The sequence below is a fragment of the Anolis carolinensis genome, chromosome 3 (genome assembly GCF_035594765.1).
Source record: "Anolis carolinensis isolate JA03-04 chromosome 3, rAnoCar3.1.pri, whole genome shotgun sequence".
NCBI classification, from domain to species: Eukaryota; Metazoa; Chordata; class Lepidosauria; order Squamata; family Dactyloidae; genus Anolis; species Anolis carolinensis.
This window is the reverse complement of record NC_085843.1, coordinates 53,986,535-53,999,468: the sequence shown is the minus strand read 5'-3', so window position 1 is coordinate 53,999,468 and position 12,934 is coordinate 53,986,535. Positions and strand designations below refer to the sequence as shown.

General features: G+C 42.2%; 1 protein-coding gene and 1 long non-coding RNA gene across 6 annotated transcripts in view; one reads left to right on the top strand and one right to left on the bottom strand.

Moving 5' to 3' along the window:
- Positions 1-685: 685 nt before the first annotated feature.
- Positions 686-3,769, bottom strand: LOC103278390 (uncharacterized). The gene is made up of 2 exons (XR_506015.2): positions 3,449-3,769; positions 686-851 (listed from the first exon to the last, which is right to left on the bottom strand). It is a non-coding gene; the product is annotated as an uncharacterized LOC103278390 (long non-coding RNA).
- Positions 3,770-3,772: 3 nt separating this feature from the next.
- The window catches only part of LOC100564977 (myelin protein zero-like protein 1), a 33,136-nt gene continuing 23,974 nt past the window's right edge, over positions 3,773-12,934 (top strand). The window contains exon 1 of one of the 5 annotated variants that reach the window (XM_008107721.3): positions 3,773-4,099. In XM_008107721.3, coding sequence (XP_008105928.1) covers positions 3,922-4,099 — 178 coding nt within the window. In that variant the 5' untranslated portion in view covers positions 3,773-3,921. The remainder of the gene's footprint in view (positions 4,100-12,934) is intronic. The other 4 variants (XM_008107720.3, XM_016992534.2, XM_008107723.2 and 1 more) reach the window with 4 other exon arrangements.

Below are 12,934 nucleotides of genomic sequence, written 5' to 3'. Positions count from 1 at the left end.
GACCACATCAGCTCTAGTTTCTCATACAGAACATATGCCATCCAGTAGTAGCCATCTGCTTGCCCACAGAAAACCATATTTAATAATCTAGAGCTAATGTGGTCTATCCAATGCAATTTTCTGAATAAGCACTCCAAATAACCCCAGGAACAGGCCTAATAACAAAGACACCAAGGCGTCCCCGCTTCTAGGCACCACATGGAAAGACTCCGCTCAGGGGGATGGAGGAGGAGGAGAAGCAGCAGTCAGGAGGCCCGTTGTCGTGCCTTTCGTGGGTAGTTGGTCTCTCCCCTCCCGACATGCTCATTAACTCGGCACTATAAGAGGATTTTGTGAGACCAGACGCTCTTGTTGCAACGGTGTAGTAACAGTGAGGTCGTGGACCATATTTAAGTTCTTAGGTACCACTGGTGGTCCACGGGTCACATGTTAAGAGTGACTGGTATAGGGCAAATGTCCCAATATCATCCCAATATTTGCCTTTGAACTCCTTGAAATCAGAATATTTGTCACTTTTGGATCACCAGTTCAGTGTGTGTCTCTCTGGCACTTTCAAACTATTTTCAAAAGTTATTTCTGAAAGATATTATTTCTTATCCGCCTCTCCTTACGGTTCAAGGCAGAGTGCAACACAGTCAAAACATACATTAAATACACAGGATAAAGATTAAAACACTAGTACTAATGGAGTATAAAATTAAATTTCATTATTTAAAATTGGCTGGGTAGACCTGCCTGCTGGACAACATGCAGATTTTTCTCAGCAAAAGTTGTTCTTCATATTTAACTCTTTCAGCATATATAGTTCATCACTGTATTTGGAACTGTAAAGTGTGTTTCCTTGGATGTTTCTATGAGGGAAGAGAAAGATATAAATCAAACAAATGGTGTTTACCTGAGGCTTTCCAGTTCTTACTAGAAATTAAACTGACATGGAACTATGATTAAAAATATTCTACATTAGCAGTAAAATTCTCATCTGATCTCCTTCAAGGCTTTTAATTGAATGATATCCTACTACAGATCTAATCTCTTGCTTAGATCATACATAGGCTGTATTGAATTAAATCCTTGAGTCTCATACTAATTTTATTGGTCTACTGGCACAAAAATGCTCTGAATAAAAGCTAGTGCATTCAGTTGCACCTACCTTGCCTAATAATAGCAGCCTGATTCAGTATTCAGAAAAAAATCCATTGATTTCAGTAATTAAATATTAATATCTTGGTCTTGTGACAAGATTATATTAGTTCCCTCTGAACTATAGTGAGTAAATTCATAGGACGTCTCTATGATTGAGGGATGCTGGAGGCAATTGCTTTCTTTTTAGGAGTGTGCCTGAACAGTTGTGACACTTTATCAAATCCAAAAGAAATTTTTAGCATACAACAGTGTTGCCCTATTCCTATACTTAGCAAGCTGTCTTCATGACATCTCACTCACTGCCATGAGGTGCTGAATCCCCTGCCAGAATTTTGGTGCAATGAAACATTGAGAATATATCACATTGACTTTGTATAGTTCGCCTTACAGGCTTTCACACCCTGCATGTGTGTGGTCATGTTTCATACTGAAATCTAGATCTGAAAATAAGTTTTCAAAAAGGCTTTCTATATACCTTGTGGTTTCACACAGGAAAACAAATCAATGGTTATTCTCTTTTTTTTAAAAACCCAACCTTCGTGTTAACTTTCTAGTTTCCTTGAGGGAAATGCCTAATGGGAAGCCAGTATACATGCCTGTTTCCCACGAAATGTAAACAAGGGTTACATCTCTAGACCACTGCCTATTTAGCAGCCTTGCAGTAAATGTTTGATTTTTAATTCCTATTATATATACCTATATATCTGAGGTTGCATAAAAATGTATCAGGGCCCTGATCTAGACAGTAGAATGAATGCAATTTGATTGACACCAGTCGAACTGTCATGGCTCAATGCTATGGAATCATAGGGAGCAGTAGTCACGCTTACAGGCATGGGCAAACTTGGGCTTTCCAGGTGTTTTGGACCGGCAGTTAGGAATTGTGGGAGTTGAAGTCCAAAACACCTGGTAGGCTGAAGTTTGCCCATACCTGCTTATAATGGTTCTATGCTCAGTTGCTCTGGGTTTAGTCTTCTCTTGAAAAAATATGCCAAGACGCACAGGGGCTGAAGATACCATACATCTTTATTGTTCGGAATAGCAGACTCTAACACTACTGCCAGGGCCATGGCCAGAAAAAAAATGGGGGGAGGTGAATTTTTTTTAGCGAATCACGGAGTAGTTCCATAACATAAAATAATTTAGAAATCAGGCTCCACCGATAAACTTCAGTGGACACGCAAGACAGATAAACTTCAGTGGACACTTATGGGGATTTGGTTAACCAGTTAAAACTCGTGAGTAAATCAGGTTTTTTAAAAAATCTGAAAAATTTGGGGCGGGGGTGTTTGAACCCCTACCCCCCCCCCCCCCCCTTGGCTACAGCCCTACTGCCCATCTATGTAGGGCCTTAGCTACAAAGTCATAAATCACCCCAAACCTCTTATACCTGCCCTTTCCCACATACTAGAGTCCACCTTCTCATACCTCAGGGCAATGGACTTTTATGGCTGGTTTGTGTGTCCTTGCAACATCCTGTCCTCCCTTTTGGGTATTGGCCATGTGTTGTATGTCAGTACTGGGGAGCTGATAGCTGTATTGGCATGAGTGATCATGACACTGCTCTACAGCAGGCATGGGCCAACTTGGGCGCCCCAGGTGTTTTGGACTTCCAACGCCCACAATTCCTAACAGCCTACTGGCTGTTAAGAATTGTGGGCGTTGAAGTCCAAAGCACCTGGAGGGCTGAAATTTGCACATACAAATTTCTACAGGGTCTTGAACATTCTCTGCCAAAGAGCGCAGGTGCCTCACCAAACTACAACTCTCATGATTCCATAGCAGCAAAAGGTGGTGCTAGGCTGCATTGATTTTGCAGTGTAGATGCCCCTTTGCTGCACTCCGCCTTCAGGAGAGGTGGGTAAGAAATGATAATAATAATAATTAATATTATTATATGTGTTGTTGAAGGCTTTCATGGCTGGAATCACTGGGTTGCTGTGAGTTTTCCAGGCTGAATGCTGCAACTGGCTACCTTGATTAGCACTGAATAACCTTTCAGCTTCAAGGTCTGGCTGCTTCCAGATTGGGAGGAAGAACTCTGGTCTGTTGGAGGCAAGTGTGAATATTGTATTTGGCCACCTTGATTAGCATTGACTGGCCTTTCAGCTTCAACGTCTGACTGCTTCTAGGTTGGGAGGAAGAACTCTGGTCTGTTGGAGGCAAGTGTGAATATTGCATTTGGCCACCTTGATTAGCATTGGCTGCCCTTTCAGCTTCAACGTCTGGCTGCTTCCAGGTTGGGAGGAAGAACTCTTGTCTGTTGGAGGCAAGTGTGAATATTGCATTTGGTGCAATTGCTTACCTTAATTAGCATTGAATGGCCTTGCATATTCCAAGCCTGGCTGCTTCCTGCCTGAGGGAAGCCTTTGTTGGGAGGTGTGCAAAGGCTTTTGGTACATGCGGGGGGCCATCATGAACAGGACCCATGGCAGCGGCAGGCTATGGTTTGGTGCTGCGATTGTGACGAATGGCAACACAGAAGGAAGGAGGGCGCACAGGCGCCGCAGCCCCACACAAACAACAAGCCCGCGCGCGCGCGCTCTCCCTCCCAAGCCCGCCCCGCCCTGGCGCTTCCAGCCCGGAGGGAAAGCTCCCCGTCACGTGCCCGGGAAAAAAGAGGCGGGGCGTCCTACTCCTTCGTTAATGGCCCATCCTGGGTGAATGACCGGCGCCGCTTCCAATCGCTCTCCCCTCGGAGAGGCCGAGGGCGGGACCCGTGGAAAAGGAAACGCCGCGATTCAGGAGGTGTGCGTTGATTGACGTCGCCTGGGCCCAATGCTCGCGCGGAGGTTCCCGTCCCCCTGGCTTTCTCCAGCCATGGGCGGGGAGGGAACAATGGGAGGAAAAGGAGGTGGAAGCCCCGGGAGGAAAATGGCAGCGGGAGCGACGGCAGCGGGGAGAAGAGGCGCCTGCTTCCCGGCGCTGTTGGTGGCGGCCTCGGTGGTGTGCCTGGGTGAGTGGCGAGGGGGAAGAGGGAAAGGGGAAGGGAAGCCGCCCTTTTGCCTTCCTCTTTCTCCTCAGGCAGGAACAGGAAGGCGGCCTTTGTGAGGGGTTTATGAAGGCATTGGCGGGGTCAGGCCCCCTCATGTCCGCCTCTTTCCCCTCAGCGATGCTTCCCTGTGGAGGCGAAAGGTGGTGGGTGTGGGTTAAACGTACGTGTCATGATGGTGGCTGTGCCGTACGTGTGAATCGCGTTACAAAACCGTCCCCGAAGGAGGTGATTCCCCTCCTCCTCCTCCCCTCCCTCCTTCCCTCTCAGACACCAAAGATAACGGGGATGATAAGCGCTGACCCAGGAGAGGCAGACACATACACACACACACAGAGGAAGATAAGCCGCAGGGACCTTGCATCCTAATAGTGGTGGACGATTACTTCTTGTGTGTATATGCATACACACACACACACACACACACATATACATACATGCATACACACATATGTATATACACTATGTCATAGAAAATATAATATATATTATATTTATTATAGGTTATAATATAATATATCATTATATACAATGAGTTATATGTATTATATATATACATACATACACATATTGTGTCAGAGAATATGATTTATATTATATTCTATATTGCAATATAATATAGAATATATATGTATTATATTCTGTGACACAGTATGCATGTGTGTGTGAGATATATATATTAAGCTTGGGTACCCGGAGGAGCCCATTTATTTGAAAAGGGCATTGTTTGTTTTGGGGTGTTAGGTAATATCATTTAGTTAATTCATAACACTATTTATTAGGATAAAGCCAATCTTTGATTTCGTTTTTAATTAATGCTTCTATTTGAAAATATATAAGGATGTGGGTGAATTACAATTTCCAGAATCGTTGGTCAATCCTCCCCAAACCCTGCCAGTATTCACAGTTGGCCATGTTGGGTCTGTGTGCCAAATTTAGTCCAAATCCGTCATCAGATGGGTTCAGTGTTTCCTGATTACAGGTGAACTATAACTCCCTGATGCTGATGTCAATCACCCCCAAACCCCACCTGTATGCACAGTTGGCCATGTTGGGTCTGTGTGCTAAATTTAGTCCAGATCTGTCATCAGATGGGTTCAGTGTTCTCTGAATACAGGTGAACCATAACTCCCTGATGCCAATGTCAATCACCCCAAAACCCCACCTGTATGTGCAGTTGGCCATGTTGGGTCTGTGTGCCAAATTCGGTCCAGATCTGTCATCAGATGGGTTCAGTGTTCTCAGAATGCGGGTGAACTAACTCCCTGATGCCAATGTCAGTCACTTCCAAACCCCACCTGTATGCACAGTTGGCCATGTTGGGTCTGTCTATTCTGCCTTGGTCAGACCACACCTGGAATACTGTGTCCAGTTCTGGGCACCACAATTGAAGGGAGATGTTGACAAGCTGGAATGTGTCCAGAGGAGGGCGACTCAAATGATCAAGGATCTGGAGAACAAGCCCTAGGAGGAGCTGGGCATGTTTAGCCTGCAGAAGAGAAGGCTGAGAGGAGCATGATGAGGGCCATGTATGTATATGTGAGGGGAAGTCATGAGGAGGGAGCAAGGTGGTTTTCTGCTGCCCTGGAGGCTAGGATGTGGAACAATGGCTTCAAACTACAGGAAAGGCGATTCCACCTGAACATTAGAAAGAACTTCCTAACTGTGAGAGCTGTTCAGCAGTGGAACTCTCAGCCCTGGGCTGTGGTGAAGGCACCTTTGGAGGGTTTTAAACAGAGGCTGGATGGCCATCTGTCGGGGGTGCTTTGAATGCGATTTTCCTGCTTCTTGGCAGGGGGTTGGACTGGATGGCCTGTGAGGTCTGTTCCAATTCTATGATTCTATGTGTGCCAAGTTTGACCAAGATACATTGTCGGCTGGGTTCAGTGTTCTCTGGATAAGGGTAAACTACAATTCCCGGATTCCAAGGTCAACTCTCTTCAAACCCTGCCAGTAGGCACACTTGGTAATGTTGGGTCTGTGTGCCAAGCTTGGTCCAGATCTGTTTTTGGTGGGTTCAGATGGCTCATGGAATGCAGGCGAACTATAACTCCCAGAGTTAAAGGTTAGTCACCTCCAACGTCCACCAATGTTGCCAGTTGGCTATGTTGAATTTGTGTGCCAAGTTTTGTCTAGATCATCATCAGATGGGTTCCATGTTCTCTGAATACGGATGAATTCCTGGGTGTCAAGGTCAATCATCCCCAAACCCCGTCAGTATGCAAAGTTGACCGTGGTGGGTCTGTGTGGCAGGTTAGTTCCAGGTCCATCGTTGGTGGAGTCCAGAGTGCTCTTAGATTGCAGGTGAACTATACATCCCAGTCTCTACACCTCCTATAAATCATGGTGAATTCTCCGCAAACCTCTCTCTAGTATGTTCAGTTGCTGTATGCCAGTGGGTGGGGTCATGCAAATTCCATACCAATGGAAAGTGAAAGTAACACTGGGATGTGGCTCTCTGTAACCTGCAATGTCCTTATAAGGAGGGCTTTGGTGGCTCCTCAGAACTGATTTGTAGCTGTTTGTGAAGGCAGGAGGCTGTTTGTGTAAATGGACATCTCCGTCACAAACACACATAAAAATTTTCACTTTTATGTATTATGTGTATGTGTATAGATAGAAGAAGATATATTCTGTGTCATAGAGCTGGATGAGAGCACAATGGCCTTCCAGTCCAACCCCATGCAGGAAGACACAGCCAATGTACACCTGACAGATAGGGATCTAGCCTCGGCTTTAAACCCTCCAGAGCAGTGGTTCTCAACTTGTGGGTCTCCAAGTGTTTTGGCCTACAACTCCCAGAAATCTCTACCAGTTTACCAGCTGTTAAGATTTCTGGGAGTTAAAGGCTAAAACATCTGGGGTTGAGAACCACTGCTCCAGAGAAAGAGGCCCTACTACTCTGAGGAGGCAGCGTATTCCTCTCCCACCAGGAAGTTCTTCCTAATGTCCAAGTGGAATCTCCTTCCTTGCAGTTTGAAGCCATTACTCCCTGCCCTAGTCTCCAGAGTAGCAGAAAACAAGCCTCCCCCGCTCCTCAATGTGACATCCTTTTAAATATTGATATTATGTTCCCTCTCAGGCTTCTTTTCTCCAAGCTCCCTCAGCCACTTCTCATAGGGATTGCTTTCCAAACTTTCAGTCATTTTGGTCGCCATTATCTGGACATCGCTTTTACTCCCATGGCTCTATGCTGTGGAGTCGGGATTACAGTTCAACGTGGAGTGCATCTTATTAGACTGTAGGATGAATACCGTTCATTCATTCCACAGTCTCGATGCACCCAAGGTCTTTAGCCTTCTTTGATCAATAGTGCAGGTGCCTCACCAAACTGGGCACTCCTTTCCTTTGGTAAGCAGTGTCCAAATTGTGGTGATGGGGAACCCTGGCCATCTTGTATATGAGGCGGATTTGGGGCTACTGTGACCTGATCAAAATGTGTATTGACCAATACAATTGTATTGTTTGCTATACCAAGTCCAAACTGTACATCTTATACCAGGCTTCATTATAAAATATGAACATGAAAATGGCTTTTGGGAGTTGGTATGTGCAAATTCACAGCTGTTTTTCTAATGCAAATGCAGTGGGCTGAGATTTGGTTCCAGCCTCCCCCATTCCAGAATCTGTGGATACTCAAATCCCCTTATATATGGTGACATAGTAAAACGGTGTTGTGTCCCTTATAGAAAATGGCAAATACCAAGGTTTGCTTTTTGGAATTATTTTTTGAATATTTTCAAGCCATGGATGCTTGAATCCATGGGTACAAAATCCATATAAATGGAAGGTTAACTGTAAGGCTTTGTTTGGCTGGTTAATCTGAGAATGATGGTGAAAAATAATGTCATTTTTTCATTGATCTCTTCATAATTCTATTTTTCCATGTTTAAAATCTAAATCCAACTGTTAGTCCCAACTAAATTCATTGTATCATGTGAAAACTTAGCAAGTTACTGTTGATTCAGTAGTTAGTGTTTCAGTGACATTAACAATAGGGTGTAGACTTTTATTTCCTTGTCTGTATGAATTGTTTCTTCTACAGATATAGATCCTTCCTTCACCATGTCTTTCTTCTTGTATGGGATGAATGATGTGTGTAAAATTTACTGATGGTAAAATGGCTATGCAGGCTTATCATATTATGTGCTACTATTTTAAAGCACTATTGATATAAGTTTAGTCTATTCATTAGCTAAGTAGAAGAATTCTTTATGAAGTATATATGTGTTGTTTCTATAAAGGACTATGCTTTTGGCTTGTATACAGTCTGGCCTTCACTAACATTGTTAGCTTGAAGCTTTTTGTTACTCTCCATTGTTACAGCAAAACAAACAGTTCTAGCATATATGACACTTTAAGCCCTACTTTTGTTGTAAAGTAGCACTTCTGAACATTCCTTATGTAAGAAACCCTTTTTAAATTGCTGGGGATTCCATAAGACAACAGGTAACTTGAAGACACTGTGATAGGCCCGGGCTGTGGTGCAGGCTGGAGAGCAAGCCAGCTGCAACCAGCTGCAATGAATCACTCTGACCAGGAGGTCATGAGTTCGAGGCCCGCTCGGAGCCTATGTTTGTCTTGTCTTTGTTCTATGTTAAAAGGCATTGAATGTTTGCCTATATGTGTAATGTGATCCGCCCTGAGTCCCCTTCGGGGTGAGAAGGGCGGAATATAAATGCTGTAAATAAATAAATAAATATTGATATCTTGTTTTCCCCAACAAGACTGGGACCTGAAGTATCCCAGTCATGAACAAGTTCTGTTTCTTAGCTTCTGTGAAATGATTTAAATGAGCCCTTGATATCCACTGAGATTTGGTTCTAGGGCCCCTGTGGATACCAAATTCCATGGATGCTCAAGTCCCATTATATACAATAGTGTTGTAAAATAGTGTCCTTCATAGAAAATGGCAAAATCAAGTTTAGCTTTTTGAATTTTTGGGAGGTGAGGGGGATATTTTCAAGCTCTGGATGGTTGAATCTATGGATGGCAAAATAGTTGGTATGGAAGGCTGACTGTATAGGAAAATGGTCTCGCTATCATTACTGAGCCAACTAGATACAAAGATACTGTACTTTTCTCTCATTAAACTGAGCATTTCTAAAATATAATAGAATAAGGATAAGAAGAATGTCCCCCTGCTAGGGCATAGTTGCAGAACTGATTTGTTATAGCCCAATTTCAGTTTAATGGAAGAAAATAACAGAGAGCTTGTTTACACATAGGTTTTAATGAAGAGCAAGTAGCAATCTTTTGTGTTCCTTGTTCAGTACATTCTATGAACAATGTTTGGATCCATTAATATAATTTCCTTTTTTAACCACACTTCATACTTATTACCTAAATGTAAGTTTTCCTTAGAAACATAAGGTACAAGTAGTACACATGTTGAGACAGGTGAAGAGACATTGTCCACAAAGCAACAATTAAGATATGTTTGCACATGCACACATCTTTTTCTATATATCTATCTGCTAGTCTATCATTTGGATTGCAGAGAAAAAAAAAAGTCCTTTCGTCTTCTGTTGATTCTGCGAATTGTGGAAGAACTGAATCGATGATTAAATGAACACTGATGATAGCTGCCTGTCTGAATGACTGGTTATCAGAAGGTGGTGAATGCTAGAATTATGTTAAATGGATTGTTGATGTTGTTGCTGTTTGGCCTGGGAGTCCGTAGTATGTATTGTTCTTACAGAACAGTTCGCAAAGATGGGTTATAGCTTAAGCAGGGCACAGAAAAGAATGGCTTGCAAATTTAGTTGTAAAGATCAGCAGTTAAAAGGAAGGCTATATTAGAGTGAATCATACATTGATGCTTGTCCAGATAAAGTTCTTCTGAGACCCAAGTAAGGTTTAAATAGCTTGAAGGAACGATGCCCTCTGTTTTGCTATGAAAAAAATAGCTTCTGATAGTGACTCTTTACCTATATATGTGGAAGTCAACATGTTTTGTAACATTGTTGCAAACTGCAGTCAATTTTGCTTATGTAAAGCTGCCCCATTGTGAGGCCCGTAGCCAGGATTTTGATTTGGGGGGGGGGGGGCTGAGAGAGGATCTACCCTAGCAAACCTTTTGTATCGTTATCCCAATACCCCCATGCATATGGGATATATTGAACATGGTGATCAGATCATGATATGAATAAACATAACAGTTTAAATAATAAATGTAAGGCGTTCTCGTGGACCACCCTGAGAATTTCGGGGGGGGGGGGGTGTGTGAAGCCCCTCAAGCCCCCCCCCCCCCCACCCTGGCTACATGCCTGCCCATTGTGATCATGTTTTCATTTGCCATTTTCAATGCTGCACTAGACTGTTGCAATATTGAAGCATCTTCCACAATTTTACAATAAAAGCTCAAAAGAATACTGTATGGCTTTTAGCAGATACAGCATAAATAGCTCACTGATTGATATATTTTACCATACTATTTTTAAAGCTCAATATAAGTGTAAATAATTATTGGTATTGGATGTGGTTCTTTAAAGAAATAAGCCCATAAAAAAGAAATACTTGCATGTGGACAATTTATAAGACAATTTTATTTCACTGTGGACTATTTTCGTAGCTGTTAGCCAGGATTTCTGTTTTGACTTTTCCAAGGGGAAATAGCCCTAAACTATTACTACCATCCGAAGAAGAAGAGGATGATGATGATGATGATGATGTGCTTTGAATGCGATTTTCCTGCTTCTTGGCAAGGGGTTGGATTGGATGGCCCACGAAGCCTCTTCCAACTCTATGATTCTATGTGTCTATGATTATGATTATTTATATACTGCCTTTTTCTTTCTTGACCGACTTCCTTCATTTAGACTTTTGGTGAGGTCAGGTAAAACTAGGGATAGGCACTGTGCCCAAATAGAAGTTAAAAAAGTGGGTAGCTGAAAAGTAGTGCTTTGCTTTGTTGTATTCCTAGTCTCCTGCTCAAAGTGAGGTGGATCTCTTTTATTGTCACAAGAAATAATAGAGGGCAGCTGGGGGCAAATAAATAAAGAGTGGGAAGACTAGGCTTGGCATATAGGAAGCAGGTTAGATAGAGAAGCAGGTTAGGTAGAGAAGCCCAAAATAACCGAGAATCCCTAAATTAAACATTTGAAACAAATTCATGAGAGAGAATTGCAGCCCCTCACTACACTGAATGGTAAACATGTCCACTTACAATTGTATTCCACTTTTTGTTTTCTCATCTTCATTACTACAGTTCAGTGAAAATCTCTGAGGACAGAGGTATTCCTTGTCACTATCCATGTCTCACAGTTCATTTATTGTTATGATTATAAAATATTGGAACTCTGGAGCTACAGGTATCAATATATATAATTCACAATCTGTCTCCATGAAACATGGTGTGTTCTTGCTATGGGATTTGCATTTCTGTTCTTTGCTATTCAGTTTAAACTAAATGATAAAGAGGAAATATATTTGTGAACATGGCAGGAGTGAATAGAAGAAAAGTAAATAGTAGAACAAAAGCTGTGTGAATGAATGTAAAAGAGGGAAGAAGTGGCAAGGCGAGAAGGAGGTTGGTGACAGGTCCCTAGCAACTGTCTGCTGAGAGAAAATGTTTTGGCTTAAAAAGAAAAGATCCCCAATAGACATGTTTCTCTTTTTACTTAGGAGCAGGCTTCCTGTTTCCTTTATAACAATAATCACATTTAGAAGCTGGCTTTTATATTTTGATTAGAAACATAAATGCTGATTATTTGTACTCCCCCCTAGGTTCTAGGGATAAAAACAAACAGGAATTATTCAAGCACTTGACTATTTAGTTCTAATTTGCTTTAAAAGCTCTTTGGTTTAGACAAATGTAGTCTCTTTAGGATCTTGACTCCTGTTTGTGTGGATTTCAGGGTGCTTAAGTGGGCGATATTGGGCTATATGGGCCCAACTAAGCACCAGATTGCTGGGTGCTAGGCAAAAAGCTTTAAGCAATAAGAGTGATGTTTTCCTTGACAGTTCTACGATTTAATTTCAAACTACTATCTTTAATTATGCTAACTTGGACTGAGAAGCAGGTTGCTTTGATCGTGTTTGCAGTGTGCTAGAAAGGGCCATTAGGCCAAGTGTAGCAGGGCTTAATTCAAACTTGATTTAACTACAGTGTGATCGTAGAATTGAAAATCCAGTTGATCTGAGACATGGAAAGCTAGACGGGTTTTTGGTCTGAATCTGTGTATACCAGCTTCTTGTGTTTCATTGATTTATCATTGATTGCAGTTGCCTCTCTTTTATACCTACTGTTTTCCAGTATGCCGGTGTAGTTAACTATGTTAATTTGGAAGGCAAAGAAACGTGGTGAAAGAGATTTCCACTGGCAGCTAATTTGACCAAACAGAGATTCTTCAGTTTAATGGCTAGTTGGAGAGATCAACAGGACTGACACAGCACATAGACTCATACAATGTGGTATAAGATAGCCTATCATGTTGGTCCATTCTTTTTTTCAAATTCTTAATGGCTTTTTAAGATCCTTGTATAAGAATATAGGGCCACTTGATAGGATCATCTTTTTAAAATACTTTTAAAAATTTGATACATTCCAACAATTAACAACATTTTTTTGCGATGGAGACGAAAGATACACCACCTTGAACCAGGCGTTCCACACGGTTAAAATGATACAATGATAATATATTGAATTGCTGTTCCAGGGGGGAGGGGGAAACGGGGGGAGGGTAGGGGGTGGGTGATACATTTCAAAGGATCATTTAAAATGTCATTTAAGCATTAGTTACTTTTGGTATTATGTATATTGAAATAAGACATGCACACCCTTGATAGGATCATCTA